This window comes from Myodes glareolus, chromosome 13 (assembly GCF_982192425.1).
Source record: "Myodes glareolus chromosome 13, mMyoGla1.1, whole genome shotgun sequence".
NCBI lineage: Eukaryota > Metazoa > Chordata > Mammalia > Rodentia > Cricetidae > Myodes > Myodes glareolus.
The window spans coordinates 61,962,460-61,988,107 of NC_142038.1; the positions used below are offsets into that span (position 1 = coordinate 61,962,460).

The 25,648-nt window shown below is 38.6% G+C and overlaps 1 protein-coding gene across 4 annotated transcripts in view; it reads right to left on the reverse strand.

The window, feature by feature from the left end:
- Kiaa1328 (KIAA1328 ortholog) overlaps window positions 1–25,648 on the reverse strand; it is a 300,949-nt gene that overhangs the window by 185,669 nt on the left and 89,632 nt on the right. For all 4 annotated transcript variants that reach the window (XM_048442598.3, XM_048442599.3, XM_085700040.2 and 1 more), the window contains one exon: window positions 13,853–13,980. In XM_048442598.3, the coding sequence (XP_048298555.3) occupies window positions 13,853–13,980 (128 nt within the window). The remainder of the gene's footprint in view (window positions 1–13,852; window positions 13,981–25,648) is intronic.

Here is a 25,648-nt window from a genome sequence, read left to right on the forward strand (position 1 = left end):
ATAGCACTAAGTGCCCACATAAGGAAAATGGAGAAAGCTCACATCAATGACCTAACAGCATGTCTGAAAGCTCTAGGAAAAAAAAAGGAAGACTCACCCAAAAGGAGAAGAAGACAGGAAATAATCAAGGTGAGGGATGAAATCAACAAAATAGAAACACAGAAAACCATACAAAGAATCAACGAAACAAAAAGCTGGTTCTTTGAGAAAAATCAACAAGATTGACAAACCCTTATCCAAATTAATCAAAAGACAGAAAGAGAACAGCCAAATAAACAAAATCAGAAATGAAAAGGGGGACATAACAACAGACACTTTTTGTCATGATATTAATGGCTATATTGAGAACTAAGTAATTCTAGAAATAGGCTTTATCTACCTTCCTGTACATTATTTCTGGTTTGAGTCTCTATTAGTTTTCTGCAGTGAACCATGAGCATGCCTAACAGTGACCTATACAGTCTCCAAAATGAGAATGGGGTCCCACAATGACGAATAAACCAAGTCTATGATAACACAACTAAGCTGAAAAATACCACCTAAAGTTTGGCTTTGGACTACAGACTGCTCAGAACAGTTTTTGAGGTGGTTAGCTGAGATGATCCTGCCTCACAAATTGCACTTTCCCATTACACATAGACTGGACAATAAATGAGACAGCTAACTCTTCTAAGACTTGACAATTAACCCAAACTTTCCTTTTCACGTTCCCCTAAAGATATCATTGCCCCCAGACAACTGGCAGTAAATTAAAAAACATGACACCCACATTCCCAAGGGGAGGGGTAAAGTGGGTAGGTTTTTTTGGTCATTTATTGGATTATAGATAGATGTCATTGTTTAAGGGGATTGGTTACAAGTTGTTATTGGTAATGATCAGAAAAAAGCTACAAACACAGGAGATTAGATTCAGGGTTCTTTTTTTGAAAAGAAAAAATGGAAATACAGACATGATAGGATAAAAGGGTAGATTACTGAATATATTCTGAAAAGAAAAAAGGGAGGATATATATATATATATATGTGATAAGATAAAAAGGTAGATTATTGAATCTACCTTCAAAAAGCGATTACTAGTTTTAAATATTTTATAATGGATTGGACTTTTGTATATTGTATACAAATTTTGTATAATGATACAAATTTGAGATTAATTTTGTTAGAATATACTGTAGATACATTTTGCCCTTGTTCACGGTATTGCACCCATACATATCATTTAACAATATAATGCAAATTTCTAGTCCTTGAAAGTTATTAATGACCCAGAGGGGTGAGCTGTGCACCCACCCGGCTGGAGGGGAGTGCACAGCCCCTCCAGCTTCTGCTGCAGGGGCTTCTTGGCTCTGCACAACTCTCCTCTCCTCCTCGAGTTTGCCCTTTTGTCTACGGGGTCTTTTGACCTCCAAGAGTCCTGTCCCTGTGCTGAGGATAACCTTTCAGACCTGTGAGTGGGTGCCATCCTGGGACGGGGCAGAACATCTGGGAAAGGAACACTGGGCCCCATTAGCTCCTGCTGCAGGGGTTTCTCTGTTCCACACTTCCCTGCCCAACCCCCAACCGCCAAAGCCTGCCCTATTGTCTGGGAGATCCTTGGCCCAAGAACAGGAACAGGTCCTGCTCCTTCACTGAGGTTACCCACCCATAGGGGTGAGTGTGCACCAGCCCGGTGGAGGGGAGTACACCGCCCCTCCAGCTCCTGCTGCAGGGGCTTCTTGGCTCTGCACAACTCTCCCCTCCCCCTCAAGTTCTCCCTTTTATCTGCTGGGTCCTTAGGCGTCCAAGAGTCCTGTCCCTGTGCTGAGGACAAACTTTCAGACCGGCCAACCAGGGAACAGTTCCTGTACCTGCACTGAGGAGATCCACCCAGAGTCAGACACAGCAAAGGTTGCACCAAGACACCAAGAGCTCCTGGCTGCATTTGAAGGAAGAGATGGGCAGGCACCAATGCAAGAATTCCTCCAACAACCCGAAAGGCAACACGACATCACCAGAATCCAGGAATCACAAAACAAGAAGAATCGAACACCCTACTCCAGAAGAAGTAGAAGAAATCGACTTTAAATGGAACTATATGAAAATAAAAGAGAAACTTAAACAGGAGGTGAAAAACTGCTGTAAAGAAATGGAGACACCAAACAAAAAGGTAGATGAAATGAATAAATCTCTCAAAGATACCCAAGAAAAACAAGAAAACCAAGAAAAAGCAATCAAACAGGTAAGAGAAACAGTTCAAGACTTGAAAAATGAAATGGAGGTAATGAAGAAAGCACAAACTGAGGGAAGGCTGGATATGGAAAATTTGGGTAAACGAATAGGAACTGCAGAGACAAGTGTTACCAACAGAATACAAGAGACAGAAGAAAGAATCTCAGACACTGAAGATACTATAGAGGAAATAAACTCACTGATTAAAGAACAAAACAAATCCAACAAATTCTTAACACAAAACATCCAGGAAATCTGGGACATCATGAAAAGACCAAACCTAAGAATAATAGGGGTAGAAGAAGGAGAAGATTTACAGTTCAAAGCCTTAGAAAATATATTCACTAAAATTATTGAAGAAAACTTTCCCAACCTAAAGAAAAATATTCCTATGAAGGTACATGAAACATACAGAACACCAAATAGACTGGATCAAAAAAAAATCCCCTCGCCATATAATAATCAAAACACAAAACATACAGAATAAAGAACAAATGTTAAGAGATGCAAGGGAAAAAGGTCAAGTAACATATAAAGGGACACCTATCAGAATTACACCTGACTTCTCAATGGAAACCATGAAAGCCAGAAGGTCTTGGATAGATGTGCTGCAGAAACTAAGAGACCAAGGATGCAAACCCAGACTACTATACCCAGCAAAGCTTGCATTCACCATCGATGGAGAAAACAAGATATTCCAGGACAAAAACAGATTTAAACAATACGTAGCCACAAATCCAGCCTTACAGAAAATACTAGAAGGAAAATCACAAACCAAGGAAGCCAACAACACCCATAATAACACAAGCATCTGACAACCCTCGACCAGCACAACTCAAAGAAGGGAAACACACAAACACTAGCACCAGGAAAAATAACCGGAATCAACAACCACTCATCATTAATATCGCTTAATTTCAATGGACTCAACTCACTTATAAAAAGGCACAGGTTAAGAGAATGGATATGAAATCAGGATCCAACATTCTGCTACCTACAAGAAACACACCTCAAACACAAAGACAGACACTACCTCAGAGTAAAGGGTTGGGAATAGGTTTTCCAATCAAATGAACCAAAGAAACAAGCAGAGTGTGTTCTATGCTAATATCTGTGTGTGGCTATGCTAATATCTAACAAAATTGATTTCAAACTAAAATCAATCAGAAGAGACGAAGATGGACACTTTATACTCATATCAGGAACAATACTTCAGGAAGAAGTCTCAATCCTGAATATCTACGCCCCTAATATAAACGCACCCACATATGAAAAAGAAACATTACTAGAACTCAGAACATACATCAAACCCCACACTCTAATAGTGGGTGATTTCAACATTCCTCTCTCACCAATGAACAGGTCAACCAGAAAGAAACTTAACAGAGAAATAAGAGAACTAACAGATGTAATGAACCAAATGGACCTAACAGACATCTATAGAACATTCCACCCAAACAGAAAAGAATATACCTTCTTCTCAGCATCTCATGGAACCTTGCCAAAAATTGATCACATAATTGGTAACAAAGTAAACATACATAGATATAAAGAAATTGTAGTAATCACCTGTGTACTATCAGATCACCATGGAATGAAGTTAGAATTCAACAATTCTAACCCCAGGAAGACTACAAACTCATGGAAACTGAACAGTCAACTACTGAACCATCCCTAGGTCAAGGAAGAAATAAAGAGAGAAATTAAAAGTCTTTCTTGAATTCAACGAAAATAAAGACACAACATACCCAAACCTATGAGACACTATGAAAGCAGTGCTAAGAGGAAAGTTCATAACACTAAGTGACGACATAAAGGAAATGGAGAAAGCACACATTAGAGACTTCAGCACACCTGAAAACTCTAGAAAAAAAAGAAGAAGACTCAACCAGGAGGAGTAGAAGACTGGAAATAATCAAACTGAGGGCTGAAATCAACAAAATCGAAACACAGAAAACAATCCAAAGAATCAATAAAACAAAAAGCTGGTTCCTGGAGAAAATCAACAAGATTGACAAACCCCCATCCAAACTAATCAAATGCCAGAGAGAGAACACGTAAATTAACAAGATCAGAAATGAAAAGGGGGACATAACCAAAGACACAGAGGAAATTCAGAGAATCAATAGATCTTACTACAAAAGCCTGTATGCCACAAAATTGGAAAATGTGAAAGAAATGAACACTTTTTAAGATAAATACCATATACCAAAATTAAGTCAAGACCAGGTGAACAGTTTAAATAGACCTGCAAGTCGCAAGGAAATAGAAGCTGTTATCAGAAACCTCCATACCAAAAAAAGCCCTGGACCAGATGGTTTCAATGCAGAATATTACCAGAACTTCCAAGAAGTGTTAATACCTATACTCCTTAATGTGTTTCACAAAATAGAAACAGAGGAGTCATTACCTAACTCCTTTTATGAAGCTACAGTCACCCTGATACCAAAACCACACAATGACTTAACCAAGAAAGAGAATTACAGACCAATCTCGCTCATGAACATCGACGCGAAAATTCTCAATAAAATACTGCCAAACAGAATACAAGAACACAGCCAAAAGTTGTACATTATGATCAAGTGGCTTCATCCCAGAGAGGCAGGGCTGGTTCAACATACAAAAATCTATCAACGTCATTCATCATATAAATAAACTGAAGGGAAAAAAAACCATATGATCATTTCATTAGATGCTGAAAAAACATTTGACAAAATTCAACACTCCTTTATGATAAAGGTCTTGGAGAGATTAGGGATACAAGGTTCATTCCTAAAAATAATAAAAGCAATATACAGCAAGCCGACAGCTAACATCAAATTGAATGGAGAGAAACTCAAAGCCATCCCACTAAAATCAGGAACAAGACAAGGCTGTCCACTCTCTCCATACCTCTTCAATATAGTGCTTGAAGTTCTAGCAATAGCAATAAGACAGCATAAAGAGATCAAGGGGATTTGAATTGGAAAGGAAGAAGCCAAACTTTCATTACTTACAGATGATATGATAGTGTACATAAGCGACCCCAAAAACTACCAGAGAACGCCTACAGCTGATCAACACCTTTAGTACTGTGGCAGGACACAAGATCAATTCCAAAAAATCAGTTGCCCTCCTATACACAAAGAACAAAGATACAGAGAAGGAAATCAGAGAAACATCAACTTTCACGATAGCCACAAATAGGATAGAGTATCTTGGGGTAACTCTCTAACTAAGGAAGTGAAAGATATATTTGGATATTGGATATTGGAAGTAGACAAGATTGCCAGGCAAAACTTGGGTGCTTGGGGTGTGGGGGGATGGATGTAAGGGGAGATGGGTAGAGAGAAGGGAGAAGGGGAGGATTCGGGAGAGCTTAGGGGAATGGGATGGGTGGGATGGAGGAAGGGTGGATATAGGAGCAGGGAAGAAAATATCTTAATAAAGGGAGCCATTTTAGGGTTGGCAAGAGACTTGACTCTAGAGGGGTTCCCAGGTCCAAGGAGAGGTCCCCAGATTGTTCCTTGGGCAGCAGAGGAGAGGGTGCCTGAACTGGCCTTCTCCAATAGCCACACTGCTGAATATCTTGCATATCACCATATAACCTTCATCTGGCGATGGATGGAGACAGAGACCCACATTGGAGCACTGGACTTAGCTCCCAAGGTCCAAATGAGGAGCAGAAGAAGGGAGAACATGAGCAAGGAAGTCAGGACCACGAGGGGTGCGTCCAACCACTGAGACGGTGGGACTGATCTAATGGGAGCTCACCAAGGCCAGCTGGACTGTGAGTGATAGAGCATGTGATCAAACTGGACACTGTGAATGTGGCTGGCAATGAAGGCTGACTGAGAAGCCAAGGACAATGGCACTGGGTTTTGATTCTACTGCATGGACTGACTTTGTGGGGTCCTGGTTTGTTTGGATGCTCACCTTTATAGATCTGGATGGAGGTGGGAGGACCTTGGACTTCCCACAGGGCAGGGAACCCTGACTGCTCTTAGGACTAGAGAGGGAGGGGAAAGTGGGGAGGGGGAGGGAAAAAGGAGGCGGGGTGGTGGTGGAAATTTTTAATAAATTTAAAAAAAGCAAAAATAAATCTCCCCCCCCAAAAAAAGAAAGTTATTATTACCAACTATTTAGGATAATAAAAAATGCAGGTTAATACAACTGATCTTGTAGTCATATTAGGAATGTTTTCAAGGTCAAACAGAGATATAGGTTAGATAGGATGTCTTCAAATACTTCAGAGATCCAAAGAATATGGCATTTAAGATGTTTTAATAACACAGTTTCCTTTTTTTTTTTTCAAAATCACAATGAGACATTTTTGCTCCTGGCAGCACCAATATACTTTGGAGAAGATGATGGGCACCAAAGAAACTCCACATAGTTTACTTTCTTAGTGTCAAAAGTAAACAACTAGGAAACAAAGTGGTTTTGCATCTATTGCTGATATTATGCTGTCCACATTGGACAAGCAGGACTCAAAGAGAGTGAACACAAAACATTGCCAAGACAAGGTGGAACAGTCCTTTAAAAACACTGCTTAATAGAAAAGTCTATCGAATATTTTAAACCTGTAGGATGAAGATGGATACAAAAATATTGCAGAGGAACCTTGGGTGAATGTCCAGGTAGCTAGTTGTTTTTGTCATTTCTCACATGTGTGGGAAGTTGCTTGGTCATACTTCCTGCTTACTCAAGTAATATTTCTTTCGTGGGTCTCTGACAAAGTAAAGGGAACACTCATCCTTTGCTGGTGGGAATGCAAACTTGTGCAACAACTTTGGAAATCAGTGTGGCGGTTTCTCAGAAAATTGGGAATCAACCGACCTCAGGATCCAGCAATATCACTCTTGGGAATATACCCAAGAGATGCCCAATCATACTACGAAAGCATTTGTTCAACTATGTTCATAGCAGCATTATTTGTAGTAGCCAGAACCTGAAAGCAACCAAGATGACCCTCAATGGAAGAATCAATAAAGAAAGTGTGGCACATCTACATATTAGAGTACTTACTCAGAAGTAAAAAACAATGACATCTTGAATTTTGCATACACTGGATGGAAGTAGAAAACATTATCCTGAGTGAGATAACCCAGACCCAAAAATATGAATATGGTATGTACTCATTCATTAGTGGATTCTACCCATAAACAAAGGACATTAAGCCTATAGTTCACGTTCCTAGAGGAGCTAAGCATTAAGGTGAACCCAAAGAAAAACACACACACGTGTGTGTGTGTGTGTGTGTGTGTGTATGTGTGTGTGTATATATATACACACACACTCCTGGAAATTGAAAGCAAACAAGATTGCCAGGCAAAAGTTGGGAGTGGGAGCATGGGGGCAGGGAGAGTAGAGGGAAGGGGAGAGAAGGAGAGAGAGGGGAGAAAGGGAAGGTTGGGGAGAGCTTGGTGGAGTGGAATGGTTGACATATAAGAAGGATGGATATGGGAGCAGGGAAGAAGATATCTTAATTAAGGGAGCCGTTTTGGGGTTGGCAAGAGGCTTGGCTCTGGAGGGGTTCCCAGGAGTCCATGGGGATGACCCCAGATAGGTCCATGGGCAGTGGAGGAGAGGGTCTCTTGAACTGGCCTTGTCCTGTAGTCAGACTGATGACTATCTTGAATATCACCATAGAACTTTCATCTGGCAGTGGATGGAGACAGAGACAGAGACCCACAACGGAGCACTGAACTGAGCTCCCCAGGTCCAGTTGACGATCAGAAGGAGGGAGAATATGAGCAAGGAAGTCAGAACCACGAGGGGTTGGTTCACCCACTGAGACAGTGTGCTTGAGCTAATGGGAGCTTACCAACTCCATCTGGACTAGGAATGAACGAGCATGGGATCAAACTGGACCCTCTGAATGTGTGACTGACAATTGAGGCAGACTGAGGGACCAATGATAATGGCACTGGGATTTGTCTCTACTGCATGTACTGGCTTTTTGGGGTGCTATTCTTTTAGGATGCATATCTTCCTAAGCCGTGATGTAGGGGGGAGGGCCCAGGACTTTCCACAGGGCAGGGTGCCTTGCCCTCTCTTAAGACTGGAGGGGGGGTGGAGGGGAGGGTGTGGGGGGGAGCAGGAGGGAAGTGGGAGGAAGGGAGGAAGTGAGAATTTTGATTGGTATTATTTACAAAGTAATAAAAAAGAGGAAAAAAAGAATAAAAAATTTCTAAAAGTGGGGAAAAAAGACTAGATATTTATAGTTTTCCTTGTTTACCAGACTCAGAAAGCAAACTCTTTAAAGAGGTTTGCTTACGTGTTAAGGTTGAAATATATCAAAAGATAGTTTTGGATGATAATGTAAATTAGGATAGAAAGTAAATTCAATACAAGATTTTGGACTCACGAAGATAGGATAGATAGTAGAGTATTTTCTCTGAATTTGTTAAATGCCAATGGACTAGACATTGTTGATGTATTTATTGCCTTTTCTTAAACTAGTTAGAACCTTCCTTTTCATTTCTGGAAAAAGGAGAAATGTAGTGATATTTTGTTTGTGATCTAGCAAATAAAGCTTGTATGAAAATCAGAGTGCAGAGCTAAGTCTCTAGTTAGCCATAGGGCCAGGCAGTAGTGCACACACCTGTAATCCCAGGACTCAGGAGACAGAGGCAGAAGAATCTCTGAGTTCAAGGCCACTCTGGGTTACACAAGACTGAATCAGTCTAAAAGAGAAACAGAGCTCACACAAAAGTGATCCCAGCACTTGGGATCCCACACCTTCAATCCTAGCACTAAGGAGGTGAAGACAAGAATGATATGGCTGGGCAGAGAGAGGATTAAAGCAGAAGGAGACAGGAGCTCAGGATTCATAGAGGCAGGATCATCCCTTTGGTCTAATCATCGGTAGACGGGAGAACTCTCTAGTGGCTGGCTGCCCTGCTTCTCTGATCCTTTAATTTCACGTCTAATTGCTGACTCCAGGTTTTTATTATTAACAATTAGAATTTGTGCGACACTTTTTTTTGTGTGTTGTTGAATAAAAGAAAAAGCAAAGTCCTTTTATTAGGGACTATACTTTAATTGTACAGTTCTGTAGGATATTGAAGATAGTACTCATTTCTCAGAAATATAGGGGGCAAAAATTTTTTTCATACTTTGGGTCATCTCTTTACTTTATTGATAGTTTCATTTGCAGTGAAGAAGCAGCTTTTAAATTACATAAATTCCACTTCCCAATTCCCGGGGTTATGTCTTGTGTTCCTAGAGTTCTTTACAGAAAGTCTCCCCTATGTCTATTGTAGGTACAAAGGTCTTTCCCCCTTTTGTTCTTGGTGATTTGTAGGGCCATTTGACCTTTGGCTCCCTGGCTTTTCTGCATTTGTACCGGCCTGAGGGTTTAGCTTAGAAAGAAGTTGGCCCTCTTTTGTTAAGGTAATTTCACCTGTAAACAAGGTTCCAGCTGCCATGCCTGCCTCCCGCAGCTGATTCTGGCCTTGGGCGCCGGGCACCTGTCATCCTCTTCCACTGCTCCTGATGGGAGGGGGCTTTGCCCTTTTGCCCCCTTGCCCACTAGTATATATACCCGACTTGAGTTTAATAAAGTGGCCATTTACTCTTTGGTGAATGAGCAGGTCTCTTTATGTCTGTGTGCTTCAACCCTTAGGATATTAATCCATTCCTGTGGGCTTGGTTCGGGAAAGCACGCACCTGTTCCGAGGTCTGGGTATTCACAGAAAAGTGCGGGCAACAGTCTATATCTTGATGTGTTTCTCCTTACCCCCTGCCCCATGAGTCTGTGTGTGCATGTGTGCAAAATATGGGTTCATTTTCCCTAGCACCATTAGTTGAATAGTCTTTTCCGGTGTGTGTTTCTGATATTTTTGCCAGTTTTTAGGTGTGTCTCTTTTCTCTTTCTCTTGTCTGGATGTTCTCGAAAAGACTCAGAACATTCTATGTTGTTTTAGGAAAGAGTCTGAGTGTGCCAGGAAAGGGTGAGCACTCCTGTCTACTACCATATTTAAGATAAAATGTTTTCAGTTTTTTTCCACTTACTATAATCATTTTGACTTATATGCTAGCTGCATATAATATTTGCCACACTGCAATATGTTCTTGTATTCCTAGATTCCTCAGACTTTTAATCATAAAAGCATACTGAACTTTTTCAAATGCTTTTTCTCCATCTAACTAGATTATCCTGTGATATTTGTTCTGATGTATAGCTATAGAACATATTAAATGTACTGATCTTTGTATGTTGAAGTAACTCTGTATCCCTAAGATGAAGCCAACTTGGCTGTGATAATCTTAAATTTGATATTCAGAATTTTTGCATCTGTATTCATCAAGGGAATTGATCTAAACTTTTCTGTCTTGGTTGTATCACCAGCATATTTTGGTATCACAGAAATAATAGTTTTGTAGAATGAGTTGCAGAACATTTCTCCCCTTTATGCTTTGTGAAATAGTTTGAGAAGTATTGTTAGCAGGTCATTCTTAAAAGTTTGGTAGATCTCAGCAGTGAATCTGTCTTACACTTTTCTTTGTGGAGAGATTTTTAATTACCACTCCAAACATAGCTTGTAATGGGATTAAAAGGTTGATATAATCTTGATTTAATTTTATTAGGCTACATATATCTAGAAATTGATTAATTTTGTCTATATTTTCCAATTTATTGGAATATAAGCTTTCCAAGTACTCCCTAATGTTCCTCTGGAATTTATTAGGGTCTGCCGTAACAATTTCCATTTTATCTCTAATTTGTTGTTTTGGGTATTTTCTAACCTTTGGTTAGCTTGGCTAGAGGCTTGTCAACCATCTTTATCTTTCAAATTATCAGCTTTTTGAGTCTATATATTGTAATTGTATTCTCTATCTCATTATTTTGCCTTAATATTTATTATTTCTTGACATCTGCTGTATTTGTTTGTCTTTTTAATTTTCTAGAACCCTGAAGTGGATCATTAGCTTATTTATTTGAGGTCACTCTGATCCTTATACCAGACTCTGAGAGCATAACACCACCTATGTAACAAGCAGTATGCCTGACTTTAGAACCCTGAGCAAAGGAAGTGGTAGGATAAACAATAATTACAATAATATAACAGTGCTCTACAAAGATGGGCACAGGCTAGCTGTAAATACATTAAGAGTACACTATACTTTATGATGAGGAGAGGCAAAAAGAAGTCAGTCCAGTATGGTGTTCTTCCTATGAGAAAGGAGGAAAGCAAAGAGGGGGCTTCCCAGTGGTCAGCTTAGAGAAGCCTGTCACGAGGAACAAACTAAACAACAAAGGAAGTGACCTTTATTCTCCCTTAAAAAGAAAAAAAAAAAAAGACATTTTCCCTTTCTAAGTCAAACAGCAGAGCCTCGAAGCTGCCTCTAATTCACAGCTTCATTTTCACTGTTTATGAGAACATTTAGAACTTGATCATCAAGTACTCAAGGAAAACATAGTTTAACCTGGAGTGGTGGCTCAGCAGTCAGGAGCACTTGCTGCTCTTGCAGAGGACTGAGTGCAGTTCCCAACACCTTTGTGGAATAGCTTCTAAGGACCTGTAACTCCAGCTCCAGAGACATGATACCTCATATATGTGCATACACCCACACAAACACACATACATAGACATGATTTAAAATGAAATATATAGTTCAAAAAGTTCTCTAGATAAAGCAAAAAACAAGAGATACCACTCTCTCCTCTGTCTCTGTCTCTCTCACGGGATTTCCCTCTGTATGATGTGAATACCATTGGTTAATAAAGGACTGCTCTGGACCTATAGCAAGGCAGAACTTAGTTAGGTGGGAAAGACTAAACTGAATGCTGGGAGAAGGAAGGTGGAATAAGGAGAAGTCACGTTGCCCTGCCAGAGACAGATGCTGGAACTTTACCCTGTAAATCACAGCCTCGGGGCAATATACAGATTAATAGACATGGGTTATAATATGTAAGAGTCAATAAGAAGCTAGAGCTAATAGGTCAAGCAGTGTTTTAAATGATAGAGTTTCTGTGTGATTATTTAGAGGCTGAGCAGTCAGGAACAAACAAGTAGTTCTCCTTATAACATGTCTTTGTCTCTGTCTGAGTTGGGGATGGAACACAGAGCCTTATACATGCTACACAAGTGTTCTATCTACCCCATGTCACACCCCAAGACTAGGTACCTCCTTTAGAGAGCATATTCTCTTCATATAATTGACCAACATTTTCATTCTAATATCTCTTTTAGTTATACCACCCAAGGTTTAGATTAAGTGTGGCAGTTTAACAATGATTATTCATACTTAGCTTACATAAAAACCAACAACAACTAAGGAAGTTTTGTTTGTCCACAGTTTCAGGTTGGGTCTATTCTAGGTATTCTTAGAGTCTCTCCACCAACTATCAACTTTTCTTTTCCTCCCTCCTGTTGGTTTTCTTTCTCTTCTTTTCTTTTACTTTAGTGATCATGTCTTGGCTCATAGTCTATGCTCCTAAGATTATAAGACTCTACTAATACTGTTAAATGAAGACTCTCCTGTCTCCCTGTTGCAGTTCCTTCTTAAATAATTTGCCTTTGTTTTGTGCTGTCTCACTCAACTAGGTTATGCCAAGGGCATGAACAGGAATGTGATGAGGAACCTGAAACTGACCTTTACAAGAACTCTGGCCTAAAGGCACCTACAGGGCTGTCAACCTCCTTTTAGACAGTGAAGACATGCATAGAAATAGCATAAGCTGCCACATTCCTCCTGTGCTCACTGTAAAATCTAGCTTTCTGAAAACAGAGTAAAAATGGTCTATGTTAAACAACTCAGCTAGACCACATAACATGGCATTAATATTGCTGGGATTTCTGTTTTCACTTTCCCATATATGCAAATTGTAGTTTCCATTAGCTAAAATTCTTCACCCATATAGGACAGATGTCTCCTGTCTGAGCAGCAATGTTCTTAAGAAAGTTTGCAAGAAATCCTTATGTTTGACCTTTGAGCTTTTGATACTACTTGGGAAATGGCAGTTAACACATTACCTGCATTTTCATGATATTAATTTTATATGACACAATTATATTTATCTTAATATATAAAGATTATTTTTTGCTATTTGAAGACTTAAACTCATAAGAACAGAAGAAAGACATCAAATATCAGTGTTAGAAGGCTGAAAATGTGGCTTTAGTATCTGATTTTACATCATAAAGGGCAAGGTTCTCTGAATATTCATCACTTAACGTCATATAGTTACTTATAAACACTTGTATATTTAAATGTACAAATTAACATATACAAGCTTATATAGTTCCAAATATTTATCAGTTGATGTTATGTGGTTACTTATAAATACTCATATATTTAAATATTTAATACATGCAAACATACAGAAGCCACCAAATAGCTTTTTATTCTAAAACTAAAAACAGAAAAGGGACATTAATGTTTTCCAAAAGAACACCAAATATCCACTGCTCTTTATTAAGTAACCATCAATGCATTTTCTTATCCCATCAATTGTCTCTCCAGTAACCCCCGCCTGCTTCAAGTTTCTGTTTCTGATCACTAGACTCTTAAAACAACAAGAGAGGAAAAGGAAAGAAGAGGGCCACAGTCAGGGAAGCCATGAGATATTTGTATATTTTAAAACAGCATGCATATAATGTGACTTCCAACATAAAAGGAAAACAAACCTTCTGGGTCAGAAGAGGTCACTTACCTGCTGCTCCTGTGCTCTAGCAGCACCAAGTTCTGAGAGCGACATGGTGAGCTTCTCTTGCTGCTCTGATAGGTACTTCTGGTAGAGACTTAGAAGTTCTTGGCATTCTCTATACTGTAGCTGAAGAGGTGAGAGTGCTAATTAAGGAGAAAAAACTGGTTCGTGTACAGATTGCAATTAAGAAGACAAAAATAGAAATACAACATTTGGTCAGAGGCAGTGAGTATGGGGTCATCAGATAAAAGCAGTATATGTGTCCCGTCATAAAGCAATAATTTTAGTAAATAAAGTAGCACTGAAGCCAGGCAGTGGTGATGCATGTCTTTAATCCCAGCACTCAGGAGGTAGAGGCAGTGGATCTTTGTGAGTTCTCCAAAGTTACACAGAGAAATCCTGTCTCCAAAAAAACAAAACCAAACAACAATAAAAAGAAAGTAGCACTGGCCATCTCAGTGAAGAGACATTTCTCTTAGTTCTTTGTAGACCTATGCAAAGGAACGCCTATCACATTATGTAAAGAAGCAAAATGAAGCAGAGCATAGACTGACTGCAATCCCATGTGCCCAAGGATGGACTTGGCAAAAGAGTCAGACATTAAAAGAAAGAAAGGGGAAAGGAAAAAAAGAGGAGAAAGGAAATGTAAGGTAAGAAAAGGGAAGAGAAGGAAAGGAAAGGAAAAAGATAAGAAACCAATGATTTAAATTTAAGAGTTAAAACTATAACAATCTCAGACCTAGGAAGTGAACTCCACAGGAACAGGTACAGGGGAAGGAACTGTTGAGCTAGTGAGCCAGAGCCAGAGACCATTGAGGGTCCAGATGTGATTCTGGGACCTTCAAGGGAGTAAATCTGAGCCAGGAACCCTGTTGGTCTGGGCATGAGTCTAGGACCTCCTAGGAACTAGGCCTGAGCTAGGACCTCTGCTGGTCTGGGCATGACTCTGGGACCTTCAAGGGAGTAGGCAAAAACCAGAGATCTCTGACGGTCCAGGTGTGAATCTGGGACCTCAGAGGGAGTAGGCCTGAGCCAGGTCCTCTGCAGGTCTGGGCACACCCGAGCCTGGGAACTCTGAGGGAGTAGAACAGAGCCAGAGACCTTTGCAGGACCAATTCCAAGCCAGGGACCTCGGAAGGAGTGGATCCAGACCAGGATTTACAGTAACACGTCAAAGCCAGTAACCTAGGCCAAAGTAGGCCTGCAGCAACCAATTCCACAGGAGTGGGACTGAACCAGCTACCTAGGTCAGAGTGGTCCCGAGAAAGCTAGCTCCATGGGAGCAGAAGTGAATCCAGTCCAAAGACATTGGCAAACCAGGCCTGAGCCAGCAACCTGAGACAGAATAGACTTGAAACAAAGAACTCCACAGCAAATGCCCACCAAAATCCCAGCAAAATTTTTCACAGACCTTGAAAGAATGGTACTCAACTTCATATGAAAAAGCAAAAAACCCAGGATAGCCAAAACAATCCTGTGCAATAAAAGAACTTCTGGAGGTATCACAATTCCTGACTTCAAATTCTACTACAGAGCTACAGTACTGAAAACAGCCTGGTATTGGTATAAAAAGAGACAGGAGGACCAATGGAATCAAATTGAAGACCTAGATATCAATCCACACATCTTTCAATACCTGATTTTTGACAAAAAAGCAAAAAATATCAAATTGAAAAAAGAAAGCATATTTAACAAATGGTGCTGGCATAACTAGACACCAACATGTGGAATAATGAAAATAGATCCATATCTATCACCATGCACAAAACTCAAGTCCAAATGAATCAAAGATCTCAACATAAAGCCAACCACACTGAACTTTATAGAAGAGAAAGTGGGAAGTACACTTGAACACATTGGCACAGGAGACCACTTCCTAAATAACCCCAGTAGCAAAGACACTGAGAGAAACAATCAATAAATGGGACCTCCTGAAACTGAAAAGCTTCTGTAAAGTAAAGGACATTGTCAACAAGATAAAATGCCAGCCTACAGAATGGGAAAAGATCTTCACTGACCCCACATCAGACAGAGGTCTGATCTTCAAAATATACAAGGAACTCAAAAAAATGGTCATCAAAAGAACACATAATTCAATAAAAAAAAAATGGAGTACAGACCTAAACAGAGAACTCGCAGCAGAGGAATCTAAAATGGCTGAAAGACACTTAAGGAAATGCTCAACATCCTTAGTCATCAGAGAAATGCAAATCAAAACAACTCTGAGATTCCATCTTACACCTGTAAGAATGGCCAAGATCAAAAACACTGATAACAACTTATGCAGGAGAGTTTGTGGGGAAAAGGGAACACTTCGGCATTGCTGGTGGGAATGCAAGCTGGTACAGCCCCTTTAGATATCAGTGTGACGACTTCTCTGAAATTTAGGAAACAACCTGCCTCAAGACGCAGTAATACCAGTTTTGGGTATACACCCAAAGGATGCTCAATCATGCCACATGTGCTTACCTATGCTCATGGCAGCATTTTTTGTCATAGCCAGAACCTGAAAACAACCTAAACGCCCCTTGACAAAGATTGGATAAGGAAAATGTGGTATATTTACACAATTGAGTACTATACAGCGGAAAAAAATAACTACAAATGGATGGAGCTAGAAAACATTATTTTGAATGAGGTAACCCAGATCCAGAAAGACAATTATCACATGTACCCACTCATAAGTGGTTTTTAAACATAAAGCAAAGAAAATCAGCCCACAAATCACAATCCCAGAGAACTTAGACTACAATGAGAACCCTAAGAGAGACATACATAGATCTAATCTACATGGGAACTAGAAAAAGACAAGATCTCCTGAATAAATTGGGAGCATGGGGACCTTGGGAGAAGGTTGAAGTGGAGGGGAAAGGCAAGGAGGGGAGCAGAGAAAAATCAATAAAAGAAAAAAAAAAACTAACAATCTCAGAGGAAATCATACAAGTATTTCTTTGTGACCTTGAATTAAGAAACCGCAAAAACAAATGCCTCAAAATGAAATATGTTGATATCATATATATGGACAAGAATTAATATTCAGAAAATATAAACAGCTCCTATAACTAAACATAAATAATATTAATCTAATTTTAAAAACTGTCAAAGGCTGAGGCAATCTGGAAAAGGAAATACATAGATGGCCAAGAAGTAAAATATGCTAACCACAACTGGAAATCGGGGAGAAAGGTAAATTAAATACTCTAGGAGAAAGGACTTTATATCCAGTAGGACATCTTTAATCAAAGACTCATGAAGGCAAGTCTAACAAGGATATGCTAAAGTGGAACTTTCCAGTTTACCTAACAGGCACGTAAATGTACTTCTACTTTGGAAAAAAATTCGTAGTATTTTTAAGTGTGAATTTGCTACATAATCCAATATATCTCATTATCTAAGAAAGAAATTTAAAAAGCCTAAACAAAAACTCATACATGGCATCTTCAGAGAAGCACTGCTTATAGTAGTTTAGAAGCAACAAGAACCTTAACGTCCATCAATTTATCAACAGAGCAGTATCTATAAAATAGAACATCTTTTGATCATAAATAAATGAGGAATTGTTACATGCTACAAACCTTGAAAATATTATGTCAAGAAAAAGAGTACTTACACAAGAGTAGATATCATAAGCATTTATTTTTATGAGAAGTCAAGACTACAAGCAAGTCAGACAGGGAAGTAGATTGGTGTTGTTAAGACTGGAGGAGAAAAACTGGGGAAATGGGTGCAGGTTTGGGACAAGGTTTTGGAGTGAGATGATGGCAGTGTTGTTACTCGGGAAAATGTTATTTACTTATACACCTGAAAATGTCAGATTTTTATGTAAACATTATCTTAATGATTATTGACTATTTTATACATTGAGTTCCTAACTCTATTAAGCATGAAGGAATTATATTTTGAATTTTTGTCTTGTTTTGCATATTAATAATCACATCACTAATACTGTTACCAGGAATTTTCTGCTGTGCTCCTTTTCCCCCCCTACAGCTCCTAGCATATGAAGAATGCTCAATGTAAAAGCACTAAGTCAGAAAGGTCCAACTTCATAGGTCAGGCACCTCCCAGCTTCTTAATGTTCTCCCTTCTTAATTTTCTTCCTTTCCCTCAGATCATTTCTGAATCTCCCTCTCAGCACTTATTTAGGTATACTGTTGGCATAAGAATTACTGTCCAATGGGATTACTCTATACATATACTTCTACACAAGAGCATCATGATTAAGAAAAGGAATAATATTTCTTAAATGTCAAAAATTGTAACTAGTTTCAATATTCCTTAACATTTTCATAACCTAATCATTGCTTCTGGGCAGATTCCTATTCTAATAACTTTTGCCAATCATAACTGCATAAATAACCAACTGCTTCATTATTCTGGTTATTAACCTTTAACAAAAAGGAGCCCAAGATGGCTTATAGGAGAAGACTGGCTCACAGTGAAAGGCCAGGTCACTAAGCTTATAGAATACATCAATTCCAAAAGCGTCTGAAACAATAGCAGAAATAACAGAACAAGAACAGTGGTCTAAATAAGGTAATAGTTTCTAATGTCAATCTATGTTGGATTTCTGTGGTTTTACATTTCTGGTTTTGTGTGTGTGTGTGTGTAAACTCCAAGAGACACAAATGATTTGTTTGGTCGTAAGGTGTTTGTGACAGCGATTATGAATACAAAAAGTTTTTATTCTAGCTGCTACCATAGGCAGTAATATTTATAATAGATGAATGTCTAGTCACAGAATACAAATTTTATTCTGGAAAAAAAGCAAGTACAATTACAGAGACTATGGGTTAACGTCAGCATTTGACATTAAATACATGCCATGTGGCAGTGTGGTGTTTTGAAGAAAAATGGCCCCCACAGGCTTATAGGGAATGGCACTAGTAGGAGGTGTGGCCTTGTTGGAGTAGTGCCTTTTCTGGAAGAAGTACATCACTAAGAGGTGGGTTTTGAGGTCTCAAATGTTCAAAACAAGCCTAGTGTGAAATTTACTTCCTGCTGCCTGCCAATTGGGATATAGAACTCTTAGCTCCTTCTCCAGCACTATGTTTATCTGCAGACTGCCATGCTTCCGCCATGATAACGGACTAAACCTCTGAAATTGTCAGTCAGCCCCACGTGTATTTTGTAAGCAGCAGGATATAAAAATATACAGTCTTACCTTTAGTTTTTAAATCTTTCTTAGTTTTACAAGATTTGAAAATGACACATATTTCCTTTTCCCTAGCATAGTGAGACTTTAGCCCTGTACCCGGAGTGAGATATTAGGAAAATCTAAGTAAAAGTATTCTTCAATGAGGGAGGACTTACTTAACTGAATCTTGGTTATGCAACTGAAAAGGATGTACCAGATATAAGAGATGAAACCTGAGAAAAAGGTGTACAACAAACCATGAAACAAATAGGCATGCTGCAGTATGGCTAGAACTACGTAGAAGTGAGAAAAGCAACCAGTTACCACAGTGTGTACTGAAGAAAGAAGCCCTCACAAATGACCTACATCAGCAGCAACTGTATTGAGTAAGATCCCATTGAAATCTAAACAACTAAACCAATCAGGTGAGGAGGCTACAGAGAATGATCTCTTCCTGCAGCATAAAGACTTAACATGAAAATGAATCACAAAGAAAAGTAAAATGAAGCCTCTGAGTAGAATGAATATGGTGGCACACGAAACAGTAAAAACTCTGAGGTGGGGATACTAAAGACCAGACAAGATGGCCTAGCAGGCTGCCAAAATGAAAAGACACTGTAACTCGAACTCTCTCTCTGGTCCAGCAAAATCCACTGCCATCCCCCACCTTAGCCTCTACTCAGATGTTGGGAATACCACTTGATCTGGTACTGAGTATCTGCCTTCATACAGATAAAGTCAGGAGAAAAGATTGATCATTAAAGGAGAAACTAGGCAAAACAACCAAGATTGCTTTATTTCAGCCAGACACCATAGAAAAAGATTACAACTCCTCTGGGGACTTCAGAGAACCCACACACCACCCTCTTTCCCCAGGGGTGGTTCCACAGAAGAGGGAGTGAAGGCCAGGATTGAATCTCTACTTTTACTCCCTCCTCTGTGCTTATGATCATCACTAGAAGCTTCATGGGAAGAAAGAAGCTTCACTTCACTTAACATTAATAAGATATCCCTGTTTGCAAGAGTGGGATAGAAAGCTAACCGGAACTGAAAAAGTTTACTGTTCCAGAGGCAGAATGGAAGTCACCAGGAAAGCCTATGCCTTCATCAGGTGGGAATGGTATCTACAGGTGATTAAGCTTCCATCTCCACCCAGCAATAATGAGGTGCTTATTCCCATGTGCCAAAAAAATGTATATGAAGGACCCTGAACTTTCACTCCAATCTCAATGCAATGAAGCAGAACCTCTTCTTTCCCATTGGTGTGATATCAGAAAGGTATACTAAAAAAGAGGATTTAAATAGGACTATAACACAATATTTCAATTGTCTGTAACACAGTTGATCATATGCCATACCAAGAGCCAAGAAAATATCAATTCAATGAGAAAAGAAAATCAACAGATGTCAATACTGAAATAACTAAGATGTTAGAAAAGAATTTTATTGTTTCCTGCAAAGGACTTTAAACTGGTCATCCTGAAATGTTTCAATGTGTATGCTTCAAACAAATGAAAAATTAGAATGCTTCAGAAAAGAAACAGCAAATACAGAAGAATCAAAATGAAAATTAGAAACGGAAAATTATAATAATCAAAATAAAATGTCCTCTGCATGGACTCAATAGAATAAAAGACATAGGAAAATTAATGAAGTTGAAAATACAATACACCTCCTGAACAGCAGAGAAAAAAAACAGATGAAAAAAGAAAACAAACATAGCCTACAGGAACTATGACAACATAACAAAAGATTCACCTGAGTGCCACTCCAATAGCAGAAAAAGAGCACAAGGAAGAGGATGAAAGAACATTTAAAGATGTAACAGCTGAAAATTCATTCCTCCTTTCCAAAAGTTGAGCAGATCCTGAACAGAATTAACTTCTAAAAATCCATGTCAAGAAACATCACTGTCAAATTCTGAACGCAAAAGACAGAAGTTTGGGGAATGGATGTGGAGGAGGGGGGAAGAGGAGAAATAATCTTGAGAGCAAGGCGGAAGTCATACCCAATACAGGAAAAATGATAAATGACAAGGGTCTCATTATGAAATACAGACATTAGAAGACAGCAGCATGTCTTTTTCAGGTACTGAAAGGAAAGAACTGTCTGTCTAGATTTGGATATTCAGCAAATATATCCTTCTGACATGAATAAATCAAGGAATTCTCAAATGAAGGATACCTACAAGAATTCATTGTGATCTAATATAAAGGACCAAAGAGGGCTCTAAGCAATAAGGAAATGATAAAGGGCTGAATTTTAAAATATCATGTAGGAATGAAAAACAAAAAGAACCCAAGTCCAGACAGACAAAGATACTTGCTTTCTTGTCTTGAGTTTTGTAAATTATATGTGACAGACAAAACATGTAAAACTTTAACACTGAGAGATGAAAGAAACAACAAAAAACCTTAACAACCTTAGAGAGTAATGAACTACTATAGGGCAGAGAGACAAACAAAAGCAACTTATTTTTAAGTATATCTCATTTTTATTAATAAGGCAGATGGCTTTTATGTACTTGAAGGTTTTTAAATCACATTTTATTCCTTTACAACTGGGTGTGCACATGCATGTGTGTCTAAATACATATGTGTGCATGCCTGTGGGGGAGTGCATGGGTGGAATTAAGAGAACAACTTGTAGGAGTCAGCTCACTATTTCCACTTTGTGTATCCTGGGAACTGAACTCAGATCACCAGGGTTGGTAACGGGTCGCCTAACCAGCTGAGTCATCACAGCGACAGCTAAGAGAAGCACTCTAATAAACACTGCAGCCGCAAGGCAGATAGTCTCAGGGGCAAATAATCTTCCCCAAAAGGGCTAGGTGTTAATAACTAATACTCCCTTATAATACACCAGGCCTCAAAAAAATGGGTACTCAATATCCTTGTGCTGGCTGGCACATGTGAGTACCTACATTTCGAATAGTTTCATGGAAGGATGAGGATGGAGGCAATCCCACTGCATGTGGGGAGTAAGGCGTCATTACTGGGCTACTTCCTAGAGTGAAAAGTGAGAATCTTCTGTCTTCAAAAATTGAGAGAGGAGTTTTAAATGTACGTGTCAGTTCAACTGCCTGTTAAATCTTCTCTCTATTAGGTAGCAGGAGCCAGTAATAATTTAGGTAAAAACATGCATTTCCTAAAACATAGACAATCCCACAATTGTATGCCCAATGTTGACGATTCCTAAGAGATCAACAAAAGTGAAGTGCAAGGCCTACTAGTGGCCTAGCACTAAGTGACAGAAAGGTTACTCTCCCGCTAAGAATTGTTCTGGGTTGTGTTTTCTTATTAAAAAAATATTTAGATTACAAAATTAAAACAAATAAAAGCAACACTGCATAATTTAGCTGTCATTCTCTACCAAATTACTTATAACTGTAGCCATAAAATGATAATAATTTGCCATATGTGCAGCTGCAAAGCTAAGAAAAGCACTGGTCAGTACAACACAAAATGTGAACTTACTACCCCCCCTACTGTCCATGAAACTGAATTGTAATAAAATAAAGCTTTATTTCTCCAATAAGACATGAAACATGAAAAGAGTTCTGTTATGACACTGCTTTAGAATACACAAATTTGTTAAAGTGCATGTGACGAACTAATGTGAGTATCACAGTGACAGACATGAGGTACAGGTGGAAAACTACAACATAATGCAAAATTGGTAAGACACAAAATGTGTGCCCTGAGCCTCAAGCCTCACACATCTGCCAGCTCCCACTGTTCACTTGTGTGTCAACACACACACACAAACACACACACACACACACACACACACACACACACACACACACACACACACTACAGGTTTCTACATAGTTTCATTAACCTCCCTCTACTATTACCTACATAAGTTTTGTGTAATCCTTTCAGTGTTTTCAAAGTAGGGTGCTACAAGTAAAGCACCCTACTTATTATAGCATTTAACATGACACAGAGGAAGAAACATGAGAATGCCTCACTGAGGTACCAAGCCATGTGGCTAAGCATAAATAAGAATTATGGGTTAATTTAGGATGTAAGAGCTAGTTAATAATAAGCCTAAGCTAATAGATCAACCAGCTTATAATTAATATAAGCCTCTGTGTGTTTTGTTGGGCCTGAAAAGCTGCAGGACTCGGGAGGACAGAAACTTCCATCTACAAATATGTGCAAAACTGCACTGCCAATTTTATTAAGTTTATTTTTTCACTTTTTAAGAGGTTTTATTAGTAATTTTTGAGTCTTGTGGCCCTAAACTCACTTGCCTAAGTATCTTGTGTTGTCTTACCACACAATTTTGCATTATATAATTATTTTCAGAAATCCCTGTGTGTGTGCATGCTTATAGAAGAACTGACTGTGTAACAAAATTTAATTACATCTATCCAATTGATACATGGGAATAAAACACTTATAAATATCAAAATCATATAAATTTTTGGATATAGTATCATTATATAGCCTATTTTAACCTCAAATTTTCAATCTTCCACCTTTAGACTCCCAAGTATTGAGATTCAGGTGTGACTAGCCCAGCTAGCTTAAAATGTTTTATGTGTCTATTTCTTTTATCACCATTTCCCTATTGTCTCCATTTAAATAGGCTCTTTCCTAAGTTACAGATCTTCACATGAATTTAGGAGTAAATATTTATCTGTGTGCATAAACTAGAATAAAACACACACTCAAGTTTCTTTTTTTTAAAAAAAAATGTTGTTTTTCCAATTCACTATTTCCCATTCAATATCCTATTGACTATGGCATATGGTCCTGTTCTAATTTTACTATGAAGACCTCTTCAGATGTGAAGTAAAGGCCTGAAATGAGTAAAAGTTTCTGCTAAACAAAAAATAGGATCTTTTAAATTAAAATACCTGAAGTAAGTTTCTCTGGTATATAAAAAATAAGTGCCATCTACAACAGTATTAATAACTTCTATACTATGCACAGTTGAAGTAATAAGTAAAGAAGAAATACTGTGGAGACAGGGTGAAATGACATATCTGGTCTCACAAATATGGATATGAAGAATGGGCAGTGTATCAGAATGAGGAAAGTATGGTTGTAAAGATCCTGAAAAAGAAGAGAGACCTGGGTGTGCATCCAGCTTCTTTTGACAGCTTCCATGTCACTTTGCTCACAATACCAAATCTCGTAAATTTTCTTAAAATCAAGGATAAAAGGCCTGCCTGCTCTAGGGATGAGAAAATATAAAGTGGTCCCACTAAGCCTATTCATAAAGGAACTCAAATATTACCTGTGGTGATTTGATTGAAAATGAGACCCTAATTAAATGCTTCCTTATATAAAAATAAAGAATTTTTCCTTGTCTTGTATATGCCATTCAAAATAAAAGACAAGAATGTGATATTAAAAGAGAGAATGGAGTTTAAAAGAAAATACAATCCAAACATATGTTTTCACAAATAAAAATACAGTATCTCATACGCTTTTCATTTTTCCTAAAAAGGAAAAAAATTCATTGAGGCAAAAGGGAATTCAAGATAACCTTTCAGATATGACAATACTTAATTTAGCTAACGGCTTTTTTCACATGACTTCCTAACTAGTCAGCTTTCACAACTGCCCATTTGCCTATCGACGTCTACTTCAACATTAGTAATTTGCCTGCACTGGGTGACACTTCCATTTTATCAACTTGTTGGAAAAAGAAAAATTATTTTTCAGAAAGAAGAGATTCTAAAAGTGAGTGGGTATCACTAGGTATTATGAAATCAAAAGATGGGGTCAGAGTATATTTTGGCAGCTGCTTTGAGAGGTCATCGGTGTGCACACTAAGCAGTAGGAAGACTAGTGAGAGGCACCAGTTTAAACCACTATAGAAAGCAACTTCATCACTGAAGTCATAATTTTTATAGAGCATGAGACTGGAAAGCATGTTTTAAAAATTAGTTATTTTTTGGTTTTTCAATATTTTAGAACATAATGTATATATTTGGATAGTAAAGTGTAGTGATATTTTGTGTTTAACAAATAAAACTTGCATGAAGATCAGAGTGTAGAGTTAAGGCCAGGCAGTGGTGGCACACACCTTTAATCCCAGGACTCAGAAGACAGAGGCAGAGGGATCTCTTAGTTTAAGGCCACCTTGGGCTACACAAGACTGAATTGTCTAAAAGAGAAACAGAGCGCACACAAAGGTGACCCCAGTAGTTGAGATCCCATGCCTTTAATCCCTGTACTAGGTAGGTGGAGACAAGAGTGGTATAGCTGGGGAGAGAGAATACAAGGCGAGAGGAGATCAGAACTCAGTGACGTCTTGGGTTTGGTGGAGACAGTTTCAGTCTAAGGAGAGGATCGCAGCTTCAGTCTGAATATTAGTGGCGGTAAAAGGTCTCTCTAGTGGCTCTGTGTACTGCTTCTCTGATCCTTGAGCTCTCACCCTCTGACTCCTGGTTTTATTTTTTAAGACCAATTAGAATTCGTGCAACAGTAAAGTATAGAAATGCTCAAATATTTCTTTTTCAAAAGATGTCTGGAGTAAATTAAATGTGGCTACATATTAATTTCTTAGAGAGCATATTTTCTTATGGATATCTATGTGCAATATAAGATAATTTCAACATACAAAGGCAGACATTGGCATAGTATAAACCCACTGATCATATCAATAAATGCAGGAAAACATTTGATAAAATTCAATGTCTT